The sequence below is a fragment of the Struthio camelus genome, chromosome 3, assembly GCF_040807025.1.
Source record: "Struthio camelus isolate bStrCam1 chromosome 3, bStrCam1.hap1, whole genome shotgun sequence".
Classification (NCBI taxonomy): Eukaryota; Metazoa; Chordata; class Aves; order Struthioniformes; family Struthionidae; genus Struthio; species Struthio camelus.
This window is the reverse complement of record NC_090944.1, coordinates 101811170-101836587: the sequence shown is the minus strand read 5'-3', so window position 1 is coordinate 101836587 and position 25418 is coordinate 101811170. Positions and strand designations below refer to the sequence as shown.

General features: G+C 37.1%; 1 protein-coding gene across 4 annotated transcripts in view; it reads right to left on the bottom strand.

Moving 5' to 3' along the window:
- CRIM1 (cysteine rich transmembrane BMP regulator 1) overlaps positions 1 to 25418 on the bottom strand; it is a 222526-nt gene that overhangs the window by 161159 nt on the left and 35949 nt on the right. The window contains exons 1-4 of one of the 4 annotated variants that reach the window (XM_068939362.1): positions 23149 to 23247; positions 22868 to 22952; positions 17319 to 17395; positions 748 to 854 (exon numbers count right to left, since the gene is read on the bottom strand). The exons of 1 other annotated variant lie outside the window; for it this stretch is intronic. In XM_068939362.1, the coding sequence (XP_068795463.1) occupies positions 748 to 796 (49 nt within the window). In that variant the 5' untranslated portion in view covers positions 797 to 854; positions 17319 to 17395; positions 22868 to 22952; positions 23149 to 23247. Of the gene's footprint in view, positions 1 to 747; positions 855 to 17318; positions 17396 to 22867; positions 22953 to 23148; positions 23271 to 25418 lie in introns of those variants that run through there. 2 more of the 4 variants (XM_068939361.1, XM_068939363.1) reach the window with 2 other exon arrangements.

Genomic DNA, 25418 nt, shown 5'->3' with positions numbered 1-25418 from the left:
AGCACCACTTCCAACTGTCGAGAAAAACTTCAATGAATAAGTATAATGTTGAACTCCTTCAGATCAAAGATAGGGATTAGGGCTTAAAAAGAGATGGAACTAAATAGGTTACTTTCTACCTATTTCCTTTTAGCTACTTCAACCGCCAAAAATACACAGAATTTTAGAGTCCTATAAAGTCCTGTAGAAGACCTTAATATTTTGTAAAGAAAAAAGATTCTTCTGTTTGTTCTTCCTTCTCCCGCTCTTAAATAGCAGTCCTCCACCTGTCCACCAATTTCTACTAACAAAGCAGGACTTTTCCATTCTGATGCAAACATCTGAGCTAGATCCACGAAGAGGAGGAAACAAAGAAAGCATACGTTCAAGTAACAATCTGAAACATTCAATTATCTTTTATCTTCGTGACCAAGGTTACTGATGGAAGGAAAGAACCACAGAGACAGAGAGAGAGGCAAGTGAGCACGGATGCCACCTTCTCAGTGTAAGGAGAACAGAGCAGTTAATGGATTAACATAAAGTTTCAGAAAGGCACGGTTTGATAGCCACATAATTGGGAGGCTATTCCAGGTTTCTCTCCTGATGAAAACAAATGTCAAAGACCTCCACTATGCTGGTAACCTGGAGGGAAATACAAACATTGCTGCATGCCGTCTTGTTAAAAGCAGGGAAGAATTCACACGCTTCCTGGGAAGAGCAGAAGAGGCAGGTACCACGCAGGCCTCTGTCCGGATGGGCTCCACTCACCCTCTGAGCTGCTGATGCTGCTCCTCCCCAGCGAGTCTGTCTCAGGCATCAGCAGCAGAGTGAGAGAAGTCCCACTGCGCAACCAGGGAAGCGGGGAGGGAGAAGACCTACAAACAAAACAAAACAAAGTTAAATTTAAGGAAGCCAACATCGGCCAAAAAAATCCCAAAAAACAAGAACAAAAACCAAAACAAAAAAAACACCCACATATACACACATACCCCACCACCTCTCGCTATCCAAAGAACTTTAACCTTGGAATTCCAATTGCCTTCCAATGTGTTTTTTAATGAAATGGAATATTTTTACCCCCCCAAAATTTCTAGAAACATTCTAATTAATAACAGCTATCTAAGGAATTTATTTTAATTATGAACCACTCTCATAAGCCACAGGCACAAGTAAAGAACTTAAACTATGAGAAAGCCACATCCAATAACTTAAATTATATTTTATGAAGTAACATTTCCACACCCACTTCAATCTATAGTAAAGCAACAATGTCTATGCAATTATTTATGCCTTCTAGGACCAAACCAAAACAAAAACATAGATGCTACTCCTAAAACGAGACAGGACTCGGGAGAAAGCCAAGGAACATCTGTCTATAAGAAGATTTCCCCCCAACTGCCAAACTCTTAATACGCCAGAAAAAATTATACAGGGTACACTGAACAAAGTGATATTCATTCTTTCGCACTACTGCAATCCTTGTGTTCGGAACTACTGACATGCAGACAAAGCAGCACGAAATTACCAGTTTATGTTCCAAAACAAGGAAGGGAAGAATTTTTTTATACCGTTTGGTTTAAACAAAGGAAATTACAAACTCTACTACTAATCTTTTTGCCTATATTGCAATATAGACAGACCTTCAGTACATCTCTTGCCAATAACTACTGTTAATTACACAAGTATACAAAGTGAGTATATTTTCTTCCATGAAAAGAGACTGCTGGATAGCAACATTTTAATTAAATTCTAAAATCTGTATCAAAAACATTAAATGAATAATATTTTAAACACCCTTGATAATCAATCTCAAAGTAGATTTAAAAAAAACTTATCATGTTGAGGATAGATGCGTTATTTAAAGTTAACAGTCAAAACCAATCAGGCCTCACACAGCTATTCAGAATTAACATAACGACATTTTCTGCATGAGTAGTGCCTGCAACTTCAGAATCCTTGGAATGCAAATTCAGTTATGAAACCAATCAGTCTTTTGTATAACTTAATTATTTCTCAGATCCACAAACAGGCAATTGCAGAATATAGGAGAAATAGGAGGCAAAATGAAGACATTTTTAATTGCACTACATCTAATCTACTTCAGAAGAACAACTGCTCTTTGAACATGACAGATACCCACTAAACGGCTAGGAACCCAAATAGCGCGCAAGCAGAGGGGCCGCTCTGGCTGGAGGGCTTTGAAAGTTTGAGTATACTCCCTATAAGATTTGCATGTAATTTCATCTTAAAAGATGGACATGAAACAGACTGGGAAACAGAAAGAAGTGGCTCAGAGTCAGCTTTGATTTCAAAAGGCTCATTTCCACCCTTCTGAACCAGAAGGCTCACTTGTTTCCCCTAATATTAGCATCAAAAATTAGGTCTTTATCACTATTTATCAGCATTTCTTTTTATTTAACACTGAACACTTACCAGATTGATTTTTTCATATTTACTTATTTTTGATAGTTCCCTCTTATTTTGTCTATTCAGCATATTAATCCCTTTTCAACTGGAGAAGCTTACAATTCTTTTCCTTTTAAAAAAAAAAAAGGAGTTTTCCTTTCTGCCATCTGTCACTGTTCTCAGTGTTTTATATATGAAACTGCTGCATATTCTCAAAATCAATGCAGTGCTCTACACACTTGACTATTATAGCATCTCTACCTTCTCTTCAGGCCTATAGTCTACATACATTGTTTTCTTTTGCAAACGGGAACACTATATTACTCACTTTTTTGAAATCGTCTACATCAAGATACTTGCAACCAGGAGATGGTTTGTTTGTTTTTTGTTTGTTTGGTGTTTTTGAACAGCAGCAAGGGCCAGTTCTACTAAAAAAAAGTCTTAAAATGCTTATTTTATATTCTTTGCCATCCAGTCGCTAGTTCTGCAAGATCATTCAACATAGAGCCCTTCAGTTCCTGATTTTAAGCACAATACAGATGTATTCATCTGTGATGTTCTCTGAAAGCCAGCCGAAAGCGTCATGGAGATTTCCCAGAGCTTTAAAGCAAAACGTGGATTGTATTGAAAAACTATCTAGGAAAAACAACAAAATAAGATAGCATCAAAAGTCTCCGACTTGGTCATAGTTTCGAATGATGAAATTAACTATTTATAATTTCCCTCTGAAATCCTATTTTGGCTACTTATAACTGACAAACCAAGACCTTTAACCTGGAATTCTTCACACTTTATCCCCAGATCAGGCTTTACTATAAAGAAAAAAAAAATTCACCACATTTCAGCAGTATTAACTTGGATTCCCACAAGAAAATTATACAAGAGACGCAATATTGGCATTTTTGCCATGGCTGAAAGTAAGCTGATCCTTTTTTTATTTTACTTTTTCAAATTTAAGTAATCTGCCAGCACCCCTCCCTAAGACCTTTTAAACTTGTTGCTAGCTTCAATCAAAAAAGGACAGAACTTCAGATATACAAAGAAGTTTCCAAAGGGTGGGAGGGGAAGGGTGGAAAGAGAGTAAAGTCAGCATCTGATTATTGCCATTAACTAGTGTCCTGACAAAGGGAAAACTAGGTATTTTCTTTTATCAATACTGTTTTTAAAACAGTTGGCAGACAATCAGCATTATACATATAGCTGTGGATTAGCTTCTGCACATCTTTCTTTGGAAGTGCCATAAAAGATATAGAAAGAGTTGCGAAAATGCAACATAAAACAAATCTTCAGGGAAAAAACAAGCTTGCATAAGAATGACTAGGAGCTAGACAGAGACTCCCACAATTTTACTTTGTGGATTTATTTGCCTTCAGGCATCCAACCGCAATATCTAAATCAGGAAACGAGTTTCCCCACACTGACACGAGGCAGTAGGCAAGCATGGAAAATGCAACAAGCAATTCAGACCTTTGGTGGCCTGTATCATCTCCCTCAGCTTCTCCTCTTTTTTCCCTATTAACTACAAATACAATGACTCCAGACTTCTGACGCATTAAAAAAGGCACAATATATCAAAAGTGATCTAACTCCAGTAGTCCAGGAAAATCTTTAACTCTTGTCAAGAACAGGAGTATCATTGCATTTTAGTTATCTACAGCACCGAGTTACAGTATAAATGGAAAGAAAGAATTGAAAATGCTATCCATATTTCAGGAGAAATGAGGAGGACAAATATAGTACTGACAAACATCAACAATTGTAAGGTTTTTTTCCTTAGAAAGGAGACACAGAAAAATAGAAGAATAAGATGCAAGAACACAATACTCTAGAAAGAAAAAGATTAACCTCTTTAGTTTTTCAGTATTACATCTATATTTGAACTTAATAAGGCTGAGAGTAAGCTGCAGCATTGCTAAACACGGTCCAAAACCAGAAACTTTGCTATGGAAAAGACTACTTTAAGTAGGCTAGAGGTAGGGAGAAGGGATATAGTCACAATTAAATCTATTCTTTATGAACTTTATCATCATGGTTTGTATAGGAGAGCATGGAAGACGGGAAAAGCCACAACATAAAATGAGGGAGAGACACTGGCAAACAGCTTGGGAGAGGTTAATCTGAACAGACAGTTAGAAAGGGGGGGTGAGAGGAGCTGGAGTCAGTCACCCAGGAGAGGGAAGAAACTCTCTAGCCTGGAAGAACCTAGCATTAAATGCTGGATGGTTTAAACCATTTCTACCCCTGTTTGAAGGATCAGCTTTAAGCTCTATGGCTCTTTACACAGCTGCTCTGTCAAGGCCTTGCACTTCAGTGATAGCAGCTCAAGTGCCCTCAAAATCAAGCAGCAGCTCTGTCAATCTCAAAATATTGTAATATAGACAAGGGACAGATGATTACTTATCCATACGCTTTGAAGCTGCCCTGTGAACAGCAAATGAAAAAAAATAAGCACAACTTGAGTTGTGCACACCCTTCAATTAGGCTTTAGGAAAGACAGGAAAGAATTACATAGGAAACACCTCACACACTCAAAAATTGTTTTCATCCTGCTGAAAATCTCCTGGTGATGTGACTTGAAAAGCATTCTTAAAAAATATAAGATTTCCTTGGCTTTAAAACAGCTCCATGAATTAAAGAATTAATCTCCTCATAGGGCAACTGAGATCAGTCTAAAAAGCTTTACAGTAACTTTTCCTGTATCTTTTTAAATTTAATAATTTGTCTTCATATTAAAGGAAAGTTAAGGCTTAACCTACCTGTGGAAGTCTGGATACACACACTGTTAGAATGATAAATTTTATAGCACTTTCACTAATCCAGAAAAAACACCAGAAGATTACTGAGGCTAAAGAGAACATTAATGGAAAGGAGGGAAGAGAGGTACAACAAACAAGAAGTAGAGTAACAAAAAAGCCTTTGCCTTAACTCTATTTCTATTTGCAAAAAAATTTTTTGGAAAAAATACTTTTAGATGCCTGCATTTCTTGTGCGTTCTCCCCACAAAAAGTGAACAAATGAAGAGATTAACATAAGTTTTCGTCTTTATTTTCAAAGATTTTGTTTTAAAGATAAGATGTTAACAACAGGATTTGTTCAGGTTAAACTTCATGGCTATTTATACAGTTTAGAAACAAGCTAAGAAAGTCTCAATTGGACTTTGAAGTGAAAATCTTAAAACATGAATGGGGAGCACACGCTAATGGTTTTGTATATGAGATGACACGCCCCACCTAAAGCCATTTCCTTTTAAACTAGAATATTGGTAGAGTATCAAGCCACACCTTAAGGATGAATAATAACTTTGTGGGGGTGCAGAGGGGGTAAAACTATTGAGATTGCCATAACTATGTCCAAAATAATTTTCGTGCTTTTTTTTTTTTTTTTTTTTTTTTTACAATTTTCTCCAATATTATGACATTACACCATCATTAATGAAACTATTATTTTATGCAGGATATATTACTGATATTTTTATATAATTGGATAATACTAATGGGGGAGACGGGGGAGACTAAGAAAAAAAATTCATGACATTCCTAAAATCTTGATATATGATCATCACAATTTCTGAACTGGATCATATTTCTATCAGTTCACAGTTCTTTGCAACAAGCAAAGTCCTTGAGTCTTTATTGTAAAAGTAGTACAGACAGCAACGATCAGTCTTTGTGTTCCAAGGAGATAAAGAAAGGGATGATCCAGGAAGTGCCTTCCTGTCTTACAGGCCATTACTACATCCCCAAAAATCTCCCCTACAGTAAACATGGCGTCCTTTTTAGCCAAGCAATAGAAACTATGCATTGTCTTCACTTAAAACATACGCAAAAGTCCACGGTTGTGGAAGAGGGCAGGAGAAAAAGGAGAAAAAAAAAAACAAACAGGATTTTCATGGCAACCATGCATATTTAAGAAAACTTTTTTTTTCCATAAAATGAAGTCAGTTTCACCTGCAACAGTGGTGTGCATTGCTAAAATATTGCCACACAAGCTGAAGGTTTGCTTGCAGCATAGAATCTGCTTTTAAAGGTTGACAAGCGGTACTATTTTGTTTAAATCAAGAACACAGAAATACACAGACTGCAATTTCAAACCTGGAGATTTCAAGCCCTCGAGTTTTATTGTATACATAAAACAACATGTCTTCAAGGTTAGCAAAAAAAAGCCCTATTTATCGGTTTTCTAAAGGAAAAAAGTATTTTGTAAAATTACAGTTCACTTCATTCCTCCACCCTTTTACACTACATTCAAATACACTTTCAAATTTTTCATTGAACTATTTTAATACCAGGAGAAGGAATCAGTATTACATAATCTGACCTTTCTAACATAGAGATGATAAAGTTTCACTGAGGAAGACATCAAGGCTATTGTCTCCAGTTAAGCTCAATAATCTTTTTAGAAAGATATCCATATCTTGAATTTTAAGCTACATGTGGTAGAAAAATCTACAGCTTAACTTTAGCATTCACTGGAATTTTCCTAACTTTTAGCTTGCAGGTTCTAGATCTCTGCTACACCTTCATCAGCCAAATCCACATGCCTTCCCTACATAGAGCATTGTTTCCTTCTCTTATGGAATTGCAGGAAAAATTATTGATCAGTCATCCTTTTACATACTAAACATGCTGAATTAGCCTTACAAGGTTGAATGAACTTTTCCAGATCTAAAAAAAATTCTAAGCACATCTAGAAGTCTTTTCAATCAGAATACTGGAGAGCTACATACTCGTAACAAGTCGAAAGAAAAAAAGTAAATAAAGTAGAATGCACGTTTAGCAGAAGTGCCTAACACAAGGGAGTTTGCTTTTTGTGGGTTGTGGGGGGGCACTATCCAATCTATACCTGTAATCGATCTACAGTTGACCACCGATGAATATTAAAGTAGCATAATTACCATCCAACTATGTTAGTTTTGTCCCACAATCTAAATAAAAATGGAGGAAATTATGACGACAAGCTGAAAGGCAAGGCTGAGGGACAAATGGAGCTTTAAGAAATGCTCTCTCCCAAAATGAAGTGAAACCCTCAGATTTGGAGGCTGTCCCACAGTGTCATTATCCCTAGACCCTTAATCGCTAAGATATCTATCAAAAATCTTGACAGTGCTACATTTCAATCACTAGCCATGCTAACCCACTTCTTCACTGATTCTTTGTACCTGCATGTTTGTTGGCATCCATCTTTACTTATAGTATAAATTAAACAGAAATCATATTTTTGTTTTGCATTTATATAATCCCTAATGCAAGTGGAGCCACTCAGCCAGGGAGGCACACATTATGGCAATGACTCAAAAAACAAACAAACAAACAAAAAAACCCCCAGTTTATTCATATTACTAGACACATTGATCAATCTGTTTAACTGCTACACTTTAACACTGCAACTCACAAGAAGGAATAAATATACATTATTATATATATATACTGTGAATAAAACAAAGTAAATGAGGTATTCAGGAGTATGTGATTGCAGTACAGGATCACGCTGACAACGTAATACTGGCATCATTACCTTCCAAAGTTCAATGTCTGCCATAGAAATGGCAGTGGTTAAGAAAAAGGAGTTGCATGTCTAGCCATATCAACTGAATTTTGATAAAAATGAAGATGTCAACCCAAAGCACCTGGTAAGTATGCATTTTAATACAGTACTGTACATGAGAGGGAGGAAGACCAGGGCGGATGACGATGTGAAACAGAAGAGAACAAAAATCATTAGCATAAGAGATAGAGGGGGCCTCATGTTTAGCCGCCACAGGGAAGATTCAAGTTTTCGCTGAAGAGGATGACTTTCAAACTGAAATTTAAAAATATAAATGCAAGAAGCTGTGTTTAAAATTGAAATATCTGATTTTTAGACTTAATTTTATTTTTCATTGTTGCTTTGGCTGTACTGGTTGTATCACCCTGCGTTATTAACTCTCTTTTCATCTCTGGACGCCAGCCAGCGCTCAGAACAGCAGCTGGTGACAGTCTCAAGTCAGACTTCCTATGGTTCACCACAAAGCAACTATCCTGTGGTGAACCGTAAGAAGTTAAAGTGCTGTGGGGCTACCATGGTAATCAAAGGCAGACTGCCAGTCACGGGGTAGTTTCCATTTGGTAGTTTGCCAGTTTCCGGTATAGACATGTCAGAGAGAGCAGAGACAACACCGTGGATTAACCTGTCAAGTGCTCGTTAAGATGGCTACACTGCCACAGTCTTTCAGAACATGCAAGGGTATCCCCACAGCAACGCACTGTACTCAGGGACATACTCTCAGCGCTCTTGAGCATGTTATTCTTAGGTTAGGTAAACACTGGTATGGCGGAGTAGCCATGAGGAAGGTTGTCTGTTTGACTTGCCCAGTTTGTTGAACTCTTTCAGACGAAATCTTACGGGAGGAAAAAAAAAAAAAAATTACTCCTTCCCCTGGAAGCAACTAACCATACCCAGCCAGGAGAAGCTGCTGTAGCACCGGGAAGAGATGGTAGGCAGGCAGAGCTACAGCAAGTCAGGATCCTTATACACAGCGGACTCCTGAGGAAGCACAGAACAGATTAACACACAAGCCACAGATGTGAGGAAGATGAGAGGATTTTCCTAGAGTCCAAATGGGTACTTAGTAATGTTTGCTAGAACTCAGGAAGCTCGTGAAAATGCCTGCTTGGAAAGCAAAACTGAGGAGAAGGAACGTTCTGCAAAAACAGAATAGATCGTTTCAAAACCATTAATCTTAACATCTCACCAAGCACACATGAGTTTCCACGGTACACAGGTTGACTTATTTAGGTCAATATTTTGTAGTCTTACATAACCTACCTTTGAAAAGAAAGCTTAGGTATGTCAGAACACTCATTGTAAGCAGGACGGTTCTACCAAGGCATCCAAATCGGCCAATCCAATGTAGCAAGTATAAAAAATAATCTTTCCTCCTCTTTCCAAAACATTAAAATTATTGTAAGGAAAAATTTTGATGTTATATACAACCAGTTCTTTACCCAACACGTTTACTGCTATTATGTAATCAGAAAACAACTAGCCTGAATGCCTGTTTTGTTCTTAAGAGTAAGATCCCAATTTCAATGTAAGGTTTCTGTTGAAAGAACAAGAAAAAGTACTAGGGTTTAAGGTGTGCATTGCATTCCACTATTCTCACTGGTCAGTTCTTGCATATTCATCGTCTTGCTATTAACCTTTTCCATTGAATTTCACTAAAATTACGCGGATCATTTTTAGATGGATATCAGACTGGATGGTAACATCCGGCTTAAATTAGGAATTTGATGTTTGGAAGTGCTGTAACCTGATGACAACCTGAACTCTACGTATTAAAATTACTTGTAGACGAAGAGTAATTAAACTAAACATACTGGAACTACTGCTCCAAATTTAAGAGCTTTCAGAATTCCCTCAAACACTGCAATCTTCTTATTTTAGAAGAATGTTTGGGAAGCAGATGCTGCTCTTGCTTTAGATTCTATTTCGGAATCTAACCTGTTACAGCTAGTACAGTACTGTCTACTTCTGAACTGTTGCACAAGGTGAAAGCTGACGATTTGCAACTTTTTTTGAGGATTCTCCCACTAAGCTGCTAAAGTCCTAAGCTTTTTCTCCATTTCTTCTTTGCTAATCACCCCCAAAATATTATACTACGCTACTAAAAGTATTTCTCCTTTCATTCCTATCTTCTAAAAAATCCAGAAGCTAAAAATTTGAATATGATTTTAAGATGATGAAATTTCAACTAAACTGAAGAGCTCCTCTTAAGAAAGCACAGAGGGCAGAATTTATAATTAATGACTATCACAGTTGCACATGAATAATGAATTTTAAGGACACAATAAAAATAAAATGCCGAATTTCCCTGAACGCTGCAGTTTCCAAGATTTTCTTTCACTGTAGGTCACTGCTGCATCAGACTGCGTTACAAGTGAGTCAAAGAGTTTTAAAAGATATAAGCTGTTCCTTCTCATTCTAAAAATGCCTGAATTTATACATGCCTGTTTCACTGATCATCATATTCCTGAATCTTAGAGAGGAGAAAAAGGTTTATAGATATACGCTTAATCTGATGATCATCATCCAATTCTGGTTCAATGATAAATTCTGAGATAGTAACACTTATAACCAAATCCCTAACAGAAAAACCAAAACCAACAACAACAAGCACCAAATCAGCCTGTAGAATACTACAACACATCCAAACCCCCCTCCTAAACAGAAAGCAAGCTGAAGCAGCCGAGTAGATGTTTCACTGTAGACATCTACTTGATGGGAGCGTTATATTGCTATGTTAAAATCTATTTAAATAAGGTAGTACAGGAAAATCAACATCTCCTTCAATAACCATATCATCCACCAAAACCAAAAACAACAAAAAAACCCACACCCAAGAGTGTGAAACTGCAGAAATTTGCATATGCAATAGAAATTACAAGAGTAATAATTTGTTTATAAAAAGTAAGAGTGAAATGATATTTCAAAAGTTATGAGCTATAAGAAGTAGAATTTTCACTTGTGAATATCTCAACACTAATAGATGAAAGGTATATATATTTGAAGCAGGAAAAAATGGAAAAGGAAGGAAGATGAGAAATACGAAGATTCTCTGCAGAGCTTCAGAGAAGATCACTTATTCCTGCTCTAATATACAATGGCTATTTAAACAGCTAATCAAATTATATAGTCAACAGTGTGTTCTTGCAGCTGTATATAGACTTTCACCTATTCCATTGCCCATTAGACGATGATAGCTATTTTTTCCAATAATTGTTTCAAATTTCTTCTTCTCTTTTGCTCCCACCTAAAGTATCAACTAATATGGACACAGAATTTCAGTGAAGAGCTTGTTACATATTTCTAGCTTGTCTGTATACTTAAAAAATATTTTACTTCTTGCACAATTTTCAACTGACAATCATGTGGAATGTTCAATACATACAATATTAATTACCACTTCATACTGTTTATCACCACTGACATTACAAAGAACTGCTCTATCAACGCTATGCAATATCCCAGTAAGCATCTACCCCTACATTCTGTCTTATAGCATTTAGTATTACCATTCATTATCCTTAAGCTGCTTTCCAGTTCATGTGAATATTTCAGTTTCAGGTGTACTATTCTCATCTACTTTATTACATTAACAATTGTTTAAAGTAGCCTTATTCCTCAAATACTCCTCAAGAGTAAGGTGGATAACTGATGATACGAAGAAAACATCGGAACTAGCGAACATAAAGTCAGCCTTCTTGCCACTCCTCCTTTCCTATCTTGCTTAATGTTGTACAACACACAAAACACCTATAAGAACTCCCATCATCAACTTAATACAGAAATCATTAAAATGTGATATTGTTGTTGTAAATTATAGCCAACAAAACGATGAAGATGCTATGAATGAGTGAGTCAGTGCATCAGTGCAGAATATGTACAAAGCACAAACTCCTTTCCCCAAGTGTACAGGCAAGGTGGAAAACCTCTACTGGAGAGCCTCACAGAGATGCTTCTTATAAGAAACTTCTGCCAAGGAACTGACTGTGGGAAGAAATGCTTTGCCCTGCAGTGCTTACGGGTCGCAGGTCTAAGCTCAAGGTAAATTTCTCGCTTACCTTCATTTTGTACAGCCCGTGTCCTATACATAACATTGATATTAAAACATTATGCATGCTTAAATTTACTAGTAAAGCGTAACAATAGACTTAAAATTATTGATGAGAGTATTATTGACATCATTTTCTTTTTGTAGATTTTCTCAGTTGTACTGAATTAAAAATGGTTTCTCCAGCTCAAAAAAAAAAAAAAAAAGAAAAGAAAAGTTAAAAAAAAAAAACCACGAAAATACCCAGGAACGTTAATAGCAAATAACCCTAAAACTCTCCTCATCTGGACACATTTTTTTGAAACTTTATACATAAATTTCATCAAATGCTGGTTTTCGAAAGCTTTTCTATTACATTTTTTTCTGTGCATTTTCATCAAGGAGAGAAAGTAGCATTTAGTATCTTGGAAACTAAGATAGACAACCATGATGCTTTTCTCTGAGTTTTTAATGCTGATAATTAATCCCACTGCTGCAAACTAGTTCTTAAAGTTTGCTCTCCGTGTAAAAAGGGTCAAGTTTGTCTTAGCCTGTGGAGTTACATTCAGTATGCAATAGTCCAAGTACGTGAACTGCTAAGAAGCAATAAACCCAGCCTTTCCCAGATACTTCCTGAACGGGAAACCCCTGCCTGAGCTCACATTCAAAACAGTGTACAGAAGCGGAGTTGGGCTACTCAGGATAGATACAGAGACACTGCCCAGGCAAACAAGGACAGAATTAGGAACAATGAAGTTTGGCTGTAATTGAAACTGGTAATGAGTGCAAAAGCTGCAAGAAGGGCTTTGGCAGGCTATGCTGACAGCAAAGAGAAGATTAAGGAAAGCAAGGGTGGACTGCCCAATGGACAGGGGTCCTTGCAACAAAAAGACATGGAAAAGGTTAAGGTATCCTCTCTCCTTTGTCTTGGTCCTTCATTGTGAGGCCTACCGTTGGGCCACCTTGATCTTGATGACTGGAAGAAGGTAAGTGGCCTATTTTCAAGAAGGGAAAGGAGGAAGATTCAGGAAGCCACAGGCCAGTCAGCATCAGCTCCTCAGTCCCCAGAAACACATGGAGGAAGTCATCCTAGAAGCTATTTCCAGGTACATGAAGGTGGTGACTGGGAAGAGGCATCATTGATAAATCATGCTAAGCACCTTTTATAATGAAACGACCGGCTCTGTGGATTAGGGTAGAGCAGTGGATGTTGTTTACAGTGGCTTTAATAAGGTTTTCAACATGGCTCCCGGACAACATCTTTGTAGCCAAACAAGCAAGATATAGACTGGATGGGAGAGTTGCAAGATGAGCGATTATGTGATTAAGCTAGACTACCAGGCTTAAAGAGTAGTGGTCAGAGATTCAAAGTCCACTAGGCGATCCATTGCTAACAGCACTCCTCGGGGCTGATGTTCTTTAGCATCTTCATTAAGTTCAATGATGGGACAGTATACACTCTCAACAAGCACGCAGATGACATCAAATTGGGAGGAGTGGCTAATAACTGGTGGGTAGGGTTGTCGTTCAGAAGGATCCCAACAGGCTGGAGAAATGGGCTGACAAAAATCTTCCGAGGTTCAAAAAACACAAAAGCACTGTCCCTGGGATGAAATATCCCATGCAGCAGTACAGGCTGGGGCTAGCTGGCTTAGAAGTAGCTTTGCAGAAAAGGACTTGGTGGACCTGGTAGATAAAAACTTGGATAATAGCAAAGTACCCTTACGGCAACACAGGTTACCACGTACTGGGCTGCATTAGTAACAACACAGCCAGCAGGTTAAAAAAAGTGATTATTCCTCTCTCTTTGGAACTTAGGATATTATACATGGAGTACTATGCACATTTTTGGAATCCTCAATACAAGACTCTGAGGCACTGGAGCAAGTCCAAAAGAGCTGCTAAGACAAACTGGGGCTGCAGCACATACATAGCCTACAAGTAGAAATGAAGAGAAACGGAAGCCTCAAGGAAGAGACCGAACTGGATCTAACTGCTGTCTTCAACTGCCTAACATAAGGTTATAGAGAAGGGAGAGCCAGGCACTTCCTATAGGTGGCACAGTTGAAGGGCAAGAGGCAGCAGGGTCACAAACTGCAGCATGGGATGTTCCAATAAGGAACATCCTTTCCTATAAGGAAAACATTCTTCACAGCAGGATGGGTGGTCAAATACTGGATCAGGCTGCCTGGAAAGTAGCCTGGGACTTTCACATTTTAAAATGTATTACTTCATTTGCTTTTACTTACTTCTTAACTAAACAATCCTTTTGGTTAGGTGCCAGGTTACTCTCGAACAAAATGTTCTTTCAGCCCAACGTACAAGTCACAGTGGGCATTTCTGGTTTCTTATGAGGTTGGTTGAATGTTTCGTTACAGAGAATTTCAGAGTTTTTCCTCTTTAATTCAAACTGCAGTGTTACTTCTCATTGCATATCACTGAACTGTTTCACAGTGTCTTTTCCGCAAACCTGCTCATCTTTGTTTCCATAAGCTTTTAAGTAACTGACATGTTGTCTTGTTCTCCCTCACTCCCAGTGTGAGCTATATATCTAAAATGATTTTGTTCTTGGAGGATTATTTTTCCTTAAAGTATATCTGTAATTTATAACAAACTACCATTAAATATAACCAGTTAAAAGTCTTCAATTAACATTATTAGTCAGGTGACTACCTATTTCCTTGAGCATCCAACAGAGTATCAGTAACTGGCACTTCACATTCGGTCATATACTATTTCCTAGCTAATGTATTTTGTTCATCTCCCTGTGAGACATATCACACAAACAAGAGTCATTCATCAAATCCATAGATAGTGCTTTTGAGAAGAAAGCGTGAGCTGTTGCCAGAATGAGGAAATATAACTTTTTTTCTGAAACAAGTGGGAACAGTAAAACGAGGAAGAAAAGTTGCACAAAAGCCTGCAGGAATATTATCACTACAATTTTCTGAACAGCTGGAAGCTGGGTGGGAAGAGGAAGAATAGCACACTTCTAGTGTTTTCTAATAGGGATAAAACATGTAGATGAACTGCTTCTGCCTTGCATTTATTGTCTTTGCTCCTGCTTCCAGCTGACCATCATGCTCTATGCTCCCAGTTAGAAGTGATAAGATGGTATGGTGCTATTTGCATGCATCACAGCAGACAACAACGCCATTTCTACCAAGAATGGCTACAGGACAACCTGCCAGTAGCTTTAGTGGGACAGACAGACTGTGAAAGGGATACTGTGCAACTTGTAGTAAACTATGGGCTGGAGGCTCGCGTGCCGTAAGCCCACCATTTGAGAGGTGCAGCCAAAAAGTTTGTCCTTCCAGGCTTTTGGAAGTTTATACAAATTGATTGCTTATGACTCTGAACAGCTCCAAAATTAGGTCAATAGTTTCTTAGTCACAACGCTGCTAATGGAACTTTTCACCAAAATCAACTATGGGATAACAGTATTTCTCTCCGGACTCTGCCAAACCCGGCCCTTTAACCTCATCTTTTATTAGAGACGCTAAAACACCTGGGCACCCTCTAATCTTTACTAAGCTGCACAGAGATCCATAAAATGTGTCTCAGATGAAGCAATTCAAGTAGCAAGATTATATGCTTTGCAAGCGGCAAAGTCTGCCACAGTTATGGAGAAACTGATATTCCGGTTTTCTGCGTCTGCTCAGCAACTAGGTCACACTCCAAAAATCCAGAGTTGAAGTAAGGCAAGTCTGATCAATCATTAAGATGATTATTTCAATGCACTAATGATAGAAATACATCAGAACATAATAATTTTGCCAAAATTAACTCTAGCAAGCAAAAGCAGATGACAATAAACATGAGAAAAAGTATTAAAATCTGAATTCTTTAAAATTATTTAGTTGATGAAAGAATTATGAAGATAATGTTTTCATGTAATTGAAGGTCAAGGAAAAAATCTGTCATATGCAAAGATTACCACACAAGTTAGCAGAGCAAGCATCTCTCATCCTCCAGCATTTCTGATACTTGATAACGTGTTAAAAGATATGAGAGACAGCAGTTTAATTTAATAATAAAACCTTCTTGTTTAGCTGGTTTGTAAAAAGGAACCTTGAATATCCCAGGTCCTAAGGTAAATGCATGTGATAAACCTGCACCCTTGCTTTGTTCAGAATGTCTTTCTGATTACTGTGCAGATTTTAATACGTAATGTAAAATTTTATCCCCCTAAGCAAATTTCCTTCTCAATGCAGAGGTTTACTAGCACCTTACCAACTCTGCTCAAGGCTTTCTGAAAGGCTTCCATACTGGCTATGCAAACTTACCCCACCTTACTGCTACTCTGAAAGATGGCAGAGTCTTTTGCAACGTGCTTTTGCGATTACACTTTTGAAAACATATTTTAACACTTTCACAGGTTACTATGACTGAATTTATTTCTATGTACTATCATTACCTTCTAAGACATTACTAAAGTTACTAAGGAGCCAGGGGCAATCTTAGTGTAAAAACACATGATCAGGATGATTCTTGAAACCTTCCCAGTCAATTTTTAGCGCTGGCTCTAGCACAGTAACCTTAGGCATGTACTTTCCAATGAAAATAATAATTGAAAGAAATATTGATGCTCTACGTAAAACTATTAGTTTTCCTCATACAGCATCAAGATGCTTCCTATTCTGCAAGTGCATACAAAGGGTGACAGAGGCTGAATTTAAGTGGTACCACTCATTTTCTCACGGGTGGATGGACAACACAGGCAGCTGTTAAAATACGTTATCACTCCTTTCTCTGCTTCTGAGTGCAAATAAATGCTCTATGGACTAGACCGACACTGATACGCAAACATCAACATGTAATTCTCCCTCAAGCCTATCACACCATCACCCAGCAACCTTAAAGATATTCAAAAAGTATTAGAATGAAATACATTACCCCAAACATGTATCAGAAGCAATTAAATTAACCAATATGAGTTAGCATACAACATCAGAATACTATATAGCCAGCAGCAGAAGACTTGGAAATGCTGTTACTCATTCTAGAGGGAAAATGTGTTCTTTCATCTGATTTTGTCAGATATTTTTTGTCAATGGTGGGCTTCCTCTTCTTAAACTGTATAAAAACATATTTGAACTCTTCAGATCCAAAGATAGGTTGGAGATCAAACTCCCAGGATTCTGAACCCTCCCAGATTCAAAGGGCCCTTAGCACTACCATTACTGGAACAGCTATTCTTAACTGCTCTGATTCTCTCACAGTTTAAGACTTGTTGCTAAGTAATATATAAAGTTTCTTGGGAAGCCTCCGAAACAGGCATATTTTCATCTAGAGTCACGTCTTCAAAATAATCACCGTATATCTTTGAGGACTTTTACGGAAGGGGACGAGGAGTGTTACTCACCGGCAGTTCTGTTTACTGCAGTCTTCCTCTTCCTCCAGCCTACAACAGAGTTCTTACACTAAGTGTTACGGCTCCACCTACCAGGAAGCAAAACAATTGTCAATCAAGGTCATTATGGAAGTACCAGCCTGTCCACTTCCATCTCAGTTACATTTCTACAGCATGGAGACCTAAGCTGCATATGAGAATCTAGAAAACAAACTTCATCACCAAACTGTAATGAAGAAGAAACAAAAGGAAAGTAGTGGCTGGAGGCATTAGGAAGCTGGACAGAAGAGATGGCTTGTCAATAATTTCTTTCTCACCTGCCCCACATTTCTTAAACAGGAGCCTCTGCTAAAGGAAATCAGAAAGAAAAGACAGACTGCTAACAGTAACTAGAGATTACATGCACGCTCGAGGCATGCATCCAAAACTGTGCAGTCTAAATGCTACTAGAACATCCAAAACTTATGTGGCATGACAAGTTACACAAGAACAGGACTTTGTTCCCATTATGGACACTAACTGTTTCTGCTGCACTGATAAGATAATTGGCAACTAGGCCAACCAACTACAAGTATCTACAGTATTTAGATTTGCTGGCTACTATGCTTTGAAGACTACAGATAAAGGAGGACTTGAATTTCTCTGCTCATGCAACTTCCAGAAGGAAGGCTGTACAAAGGATCTATGCACATAAAGCTTCCACTTTAAACTGTTTTGTCTGTACCTGCGAACAGGTGAAAAATCCTTCAATTGCATTACATGCACATGAAAAAAGTTGTGAGAAAGCATAGGTCATACTTACCTATTCCTTGACTTGAATTTTTTGAAAGTATTTTAAATTAATCTAATTTTTGTACAGAGAGGAAGATAAACCTATTCTCAGTCTCTGAAGGGGAGGGAGGCAAAGTCTGTTCAGCAGCACAACAGGGAGACTGTGTTGTTTAAAAGCGTGTGAGCTGATGTAAGACAATTTACAGTCTAAAATGAGGACACCTCACAAACTCATCATAAGATTTTATGCCTGTAAAGTGCCTTTTCTAACTATTACAACTGCTTTATCTAAAAATTTGTTTTTCATTTTGAGATAAATGTGATAGGCATCTCAAATGCCAAACATACTGACATTATCACATTTGAAATTCAAAATCTCTGTGGAACTCAAAGCTATAAAAAGCTTAGTTACAGAAGAAAGGTTTCTGTGATGATACATCAAGTGATGAGAGAAAACAAGAACAAGATCATCTTTCAGTTGTGGTTCATCATTCCCTAGTGTTAATAAGTAATTATTCTTGATGTAGACAAATTCCTTGATAAGTTTTTGAAACTGCCTCATCTAGGGACTGAAAAATCAAAAAATGACCCACTGATTCTATAAGGATTTAAAATACTCAAGGACAGTCACATATTATTATCATTTACAGAAGCTATTTCATGAAGCTAGAAAGCTAAAAAGAATTTAGCCTTTTATATTTTTTGCTCTATACAGCATGTGACACGTAGTTTAAAGCAACCAGCAACTACAGCTATTTAAGAAAGAGAGATGAAATAAGAAATACTAGTAAATGAGAAAATGGTCATTACAGACGAAATAAACCACAGAAAAGAGCCTGTGTACCAGAAAAAGAATCCAGAACTAAAGACAGCACATCACTGGAGCAGTATCGGTATGAGTTGTTGACTGAAGACACCCAATAAGCTCACTACCCTTAACATGAGCATGGCCCTGACAACACTACACCAAGGTGAGAAACCTGAAGGAATGAAGAATGAAGGCTCTTCCTCACAGACTGTTAAGGAAAGTATTCTCAAAGGGACAGCTCAAAATGATTAAATCTAATTTCTCTACAAAATGGAGTCAGACTCCTTCATGTAGGCACCCTTTCTTTAAGGCAGAGCTTAAAAAAAAGCATCAGACACAACAGTGCCATCAAAATACAAGCATTTTCTACATAAAATTTTCTTTACAAAGAAACATTAAGTAGCATATTAAATGGAGAAGGAAACAAGCATTTGGCTTGTATAAGACCACAATAACAGCAGGAGCACCCATTCTTCCTACTATTAAAAAACACAACACCCCGAAAAAAGCTGAGAGTTTCACAAATGGAATTAGTAAGGACAGCAGAACAAGCAGAACAGGACCTGAAGGTTCCAAATCTGAGGCTAGAAGCTGTGTACCTCTAAAACTTCAAAACTGATTAAAACATGTCACATTAAGCATGAGGCCCAGCAGCTTAAAAAAAAAACAAAAAACCTTGTTTTTCTTATTTTTGGCAATATCTCTGAGAATCAAAATGATCAGGTAATGGGAAGCAACCTGCCTGGCTTCCCAAAAAATGAGAGAAAGGAAAAAGAGAAATGAATATTAGAGAGCGTGAAAGTGAAAGAACAAATCTGTAGAAAGTCTAACTACGGCTCAGATAGGACAGAATCTGTATTGACATCAAATTTTAGCGTCTAGAAAGCACCTGTAAACACACAGTTATAATTAATTAAACATTGTAATACTATCTGTTACATTACACTTTTCCAGGAGCATATTATACTCATATCCTTGCACAGCACAACATGAAAGTAAGACCATAATTTAAGAACTTACGTAACTAGGCCCTGTATTAGCTACTCTAAACTGAACGGAGAAAAAAAAAAAAATCAGGAAAAAATGCAGATAAAAAATTTGCATCTGATAAGTTCTTGAAAATTCTCCAATTGCAATGCATGGCAATGAATATTGCCTACTAAAGGAAGATCAACACTGCAGTCTTTGATGAAGACAGTTGTCATCCTCCCAGCGGACTCTACCCTACCCAATTTAAAATGGAAGCTTTACTTTTAATTTCTGACAATAGCTTCAATTTCTGACCAAAAAAAATAAGTTTTTGAAGTTCCAGAGAGAAATCTTCAACTGAACTCTCAACAACGTAGTTAAAACAAATGTGTATTTGCCCAGTTTACACAGATTAAGCAAAACACGATGAAATGAAGCAGATGAATGTATCAAAGTGCCCTCAGAGCACTGAAGATTTAAACTGCACTATATGTTCAAAAATCTCAGTCCAGCAGATAGTACAGGAGAATCACTGGAAAAGTGCCCCCAAGCAAATCAGCCAGATCAATCCTCACACCAGAACAGGTGCTTTAAATGCTACTACATTCATACATATTCTTCCCCCCCCCCCCCCATATACAATTATTTGCAATGACTGTATGAGTGCTTGTTCACAACTGCTATGTAGACTCAGGAAACAAGCTAGTAAGGGGGAAAAACACCGTAGCTCTTCACTCTGACAAATAACACTGCCACTACTTAGTATCCATCTTATCAAACGCTTTCTGAAGACATTTGCAAAACATTAGACTGTCAAGAGCCCTTCAACAGATATTTAACACTGTAATGACTTTCCAGCATGGTGATATCACTTCTTTCTATCAGATGTCATCTGTCAATAACAAAAGGGAGGGGGAACTTAATTCCCAATCTGCAGCTGATCTTTCTGCCTCAGAGAATTAAGACTCTTCATACCACTCACAGTCATTTCTTCTGTGCTTTCATTGTCAACTGACTCATCTCGTTTCCCAGAAAGACAACTTTTCATAGGAAGAGTGAGGCTTTTTTCTTCCATCCACGGTGACGGACATTTTTTGAAAATCCTCTTGAGCAGCACAAGCCTCATACAGCCTTCTTATGACTTATTCTTAGCTAGTATCACAGCTGCAGAGTTAAGATTTCTCTTAGTGACTGCCCCCTTCACTCTTCCTGCCTTTTTCTTCCTCTTCTCAAAACTGCACATCACATACCCATCTTTTCTCGGTTATCCTCTTCAGTCATGTTACCAACACCTCTCTTGTACTCCATTCCTACACAACCTAGTTCCTTTCTATGTACCATAACAATTAACATGATTTTACACCTCAACCTTTTCTCTTTGATTCTTGCTCTAGCCTCAAGTTATCAACTTCATCGTGCATTTAGTTTTTTCTCGTTATCTTAAAAAAAAAAAAAGAAAAGAAAATTCTGCCATGCCCATAGATTTTTTTAAAAAATTAAACTTCTCAATTAATTGGCATCACTGCATTTGCCACTTTCCCAATTCAGTTTTCAGATTCTGCGTTATGGTAACAAAAAAGCATATACAGACACACATTGACACTTATCTGTAACACGGCTGTACATTTTAAAGGAAAGGATTTCTGTGCAGATGTGACAGCATCTCATTTATTTCGGCCCTTACTGAAGTTGACACAGGTTTCAAATCATGTGTTTAATAAAAAATTGTCTACAAAAGCTTTTTTCCTCGTCAAGGTTCACTTTAGCCACATCAATGACTATAGCTTATTTTTGAGGAGTTCTAAGAGAATATGGAGTAGTTTTACCAGGAATGACACTATGAGAAAAGTTTGAGCTTAGTAAAATGAGGTTAAGCTCTACAGCAGTAAGGATAATCAGTATTTCAGCAAGCATTTTTGTTTTTGTTAACGCAAGCAAAGTCTGCAATACAAGCAAGCGGTAGTTTGCTTAAAATACAGAGATTCAAGCCATCGAGATACATGTCTGAGAAAGGCAGAAGGAAATAATGATTTTAGCTCTACCGATAGCCCAATATATGCAGTTCTCTAAAAAGACTGAAGTGCACAAAAGTTGCGTGTTTCACTGTGGTACCATCATTATGGGATTATGAAAAACTTTCGTGAAAGTTTTTTGGCCAATGAAACAAAAAATCTAATGCCTGCAGGTACTCAGATAAGCATCTGAAGACTTTTGAAGTCAACAGAATTAACTAATCAAAAATACACTGAGATTTTTTAAAAAAAGGTAAGGATGAAATCAGAAGCAGTAAATAAAAAAGGGTAAACTTTTCTAGAAAACTACTGCAAGCACAATTCCCCCACAAGAGTTTTAAAAATAACATCTATTATATTATTAAAAGAACTCTCTCAGGCTTTTACAAGAAGAAAACAATTTTTTTGTAGAGTAACAATATCAGTTATCACAGTACCGTACAGAACAAACACAAGATGAGAACAGAAATCAGCAAGATGGACAATATAGGTCATATTTTAAAGTTACAATACTTCCACTGAGGCTAAATACATGAATATGCTACCTAAACCATAGTAACATCAGCCTCTCTTAACAAGCTATCACTTATCAGCTAAGCAGCAACATGAAATCGCAGGGTGCTTACTCTGTCCCAAAGGCAAATTCCAACTTTCTAGGGGATTAAACTTAAAAATTTTAATTTGCATTTGCAGCAAGCTAAGCACGGGGACAAGAGTAGCTACTGCAACTCGTTTAGCTGAAACGCACTTAACTATCATCAGATCACATATCCTGTCTTTGAAAAACAAATCCTTCTGATCACAGAAGGATTCAAAAGAGTTTAAGTGTATGAAACAGCTTTGGTAGCCAGTAATAAGCAAGATTTAAGCATAGACCTAAGACACTATCATACACACTTCCACAGAAGCTTTGCGAAACAACATTCCCCCCATCCCTTCTAGAAGAACTGTGCTTTTAAGATCACATGTGAGTCATTAGAGCTGATGATAAGTATTCTTACTGTGAAAGAAACAGGAGAGCATGCTGTAAGGAAGTAAGCCAGACAAGAAAGGCACCAGCCTGGGGAAAGTAATTTCTTGGATTATCTGAAAGAAATGCACAATCTTAGATCCAAGACAAGAGAAAGGAAGAATTAAAGACAGAATGATTAAATGAACACCATTCAACTTGAAAAAAACATACATACATTTTCATCTAAACACTGTAGCCCTATTACAGGACTGCTGAAATTAAAAGATCAGAGACATTTTTTTTTTTTTTCAGTTCAATTAGTACACTTACCAGCATTTGCTGTATAGAGAATGTCACTGATGGGTCAGTTGTACTTCCTCTCTAAAGTGCTTTGAGGGGAGCTCAAGTGTATCTTCTTCCTCAATCTTTGAAGTGTTTACCTGTACCACCAACTTTGAAAGTAAAAGGCAACAGGCAGGCAATGCAGAGATAGCAATGAGGCTGAGTACAGTATTATATTACTCCAAAAATGTTTAGCGTTGCTCTCCAAATTTTACAGGGCCACAAAGTCTATATATATATATATATTTTTTTTTATATGTATATATTTTTAAGTCTTTAGATACTATTTAAAAGTGCTTAAAGAATTGACACTTTGGAATTAAGTCAGCAATATATTCAGTTGACAAGAATATAAGAACCGATAATCTGAAATCATATACATTATATACACATACACATAAAATAGAGGATTCTTAATAAATAAAAATCATCAGTGTGCTATAATAAAAAGCAATCAGAAAGCTCCTAATGTTAAACAATACAGAATCATTACTGGATGTTAAAAAGTAATGGGAGCACATTATATTAGGGACGATGACTGAACTATGAAAAATTAGTATAATTTTATAAACATATCAGCGTAAGAAGAACTCCAACCGTGGTGGAAGTATTACAGGTATGAAGACTGTAAAACTGACAAAGATTTATCGTCAATGCAGAAAAATATATATACACACATTTAACGAACACCATGTCAAATCTAGTCAACGCTCATATCAAATATTTCCCTACTTCAAAAGTGACTAGAATAGATACTGCTACTCTGCTCTGTCACAATTTTAATCGTACTAAATTATTTCAAAACCCACAAAAATTAAGTATGAAGGATTAAGTACTTCACACAAGAATTTAAAAGAACAGGCTAAATGCCAATTTGGATAACTTCTGATTATATTACTTACTTTTCATATAAAAGGGTAAGCATGCTGCAAAAGCATTAGAATGAGCTTGCTTCTGAGCTAACGACTGCAACTAATGAAATTTCTACCATCCTCAAAGGTTATGGAGCACTCAGAGAGCTTGATTGTCATAGTTCTCTCTCTTACAGCTCTGTTGACTTAGTAGACCTGTTTCTCATATAAAATGAACCTTAGAAAAGAAATTGAGAAAATTCACTTTTAAAAAAGGAAATCTAACTAGTAGACAAACGGTACAACACTTGAGGATCTAAAATATGACTACACATGAGCAAAATACAGGGAATGAATTCAATTCAGGCTTTATCTCTTCTCTTTAAGGAAGGATTTAGCAATTACATAAAAAAGGTAGTGGTTGTTGCTTCTCCTACCTTCTCCAACCAGTTGTTTCAGGATAAATACATTTTTAAAATTTTCACGAGTGAACTATACAAATAGGTTAATTTTTTTTTTCCTTGACCAGGCAGTATAGAACCAATAATATCATAAGCAGTGGTAGAAATTTTTATTCTGTACTTCTATATGCAATTAGCAAGGAATAATTCTGGCATAATATTAAAGTAGGAACACTTTATGGTTTCCTGGGGAAGTACAGCACGGAATGAAGCAGATGTCTTGACTATAGAGAGGAAAGAACTTTTTACAGAGAACAGTGAGCTTCTCCCTAAAATGTTAAGCCTAGAGGTGAATTAAGCGAATGATAAGGATATAAAGCTTCCCCTTCTGGCTGAGATAAAGTCAGGACAACTGTGACCATACAAGAGAAAGACCGACTACAGGAAGAAAGGCACAATAAATAAAAAGAACAAGAAAACTGAAGTAGATTCACAGTCCCCACTGTGTTTGCTGAACACCTGTGAAGTTTCGAAGTTAAATAACCAACAATAGAATATAGATCATATTAATCTCATACTTGTTACAAAAGCAACTTTAGAAGTGAAAACTACAGTGCACCAATACCATAGCTTACACTGAACACCCGAGACAAGACTCAGCACCTGTTTTCTAGGCAGAAGGACCAGAAATCTGGCAAGACAGTAACGCAGAGAAGCTTCAACCCTGTCCAAGTAAGAAAATCGAAATCTCTCCTTACGAATGCCTAGAAAGCAAGTTAGTGAAAGGTTTCAACATTCATCCCTCTTCCCTGAACCTTAAATTCTTGATCCATTATTATTTTCTTAATTTTTCTCACACATACACACCCTTCTCCCCACCTTTTTTAAACTGTTGTTATTTCTTGTGTTATATATGAAGAATTGAAAACTAAGTTACAGCTGAACTTCTGCGTGGCCGGGATCTCAGGTGGGAGTAGGTGAGTTTGTTCATGTAGACACTAACGAT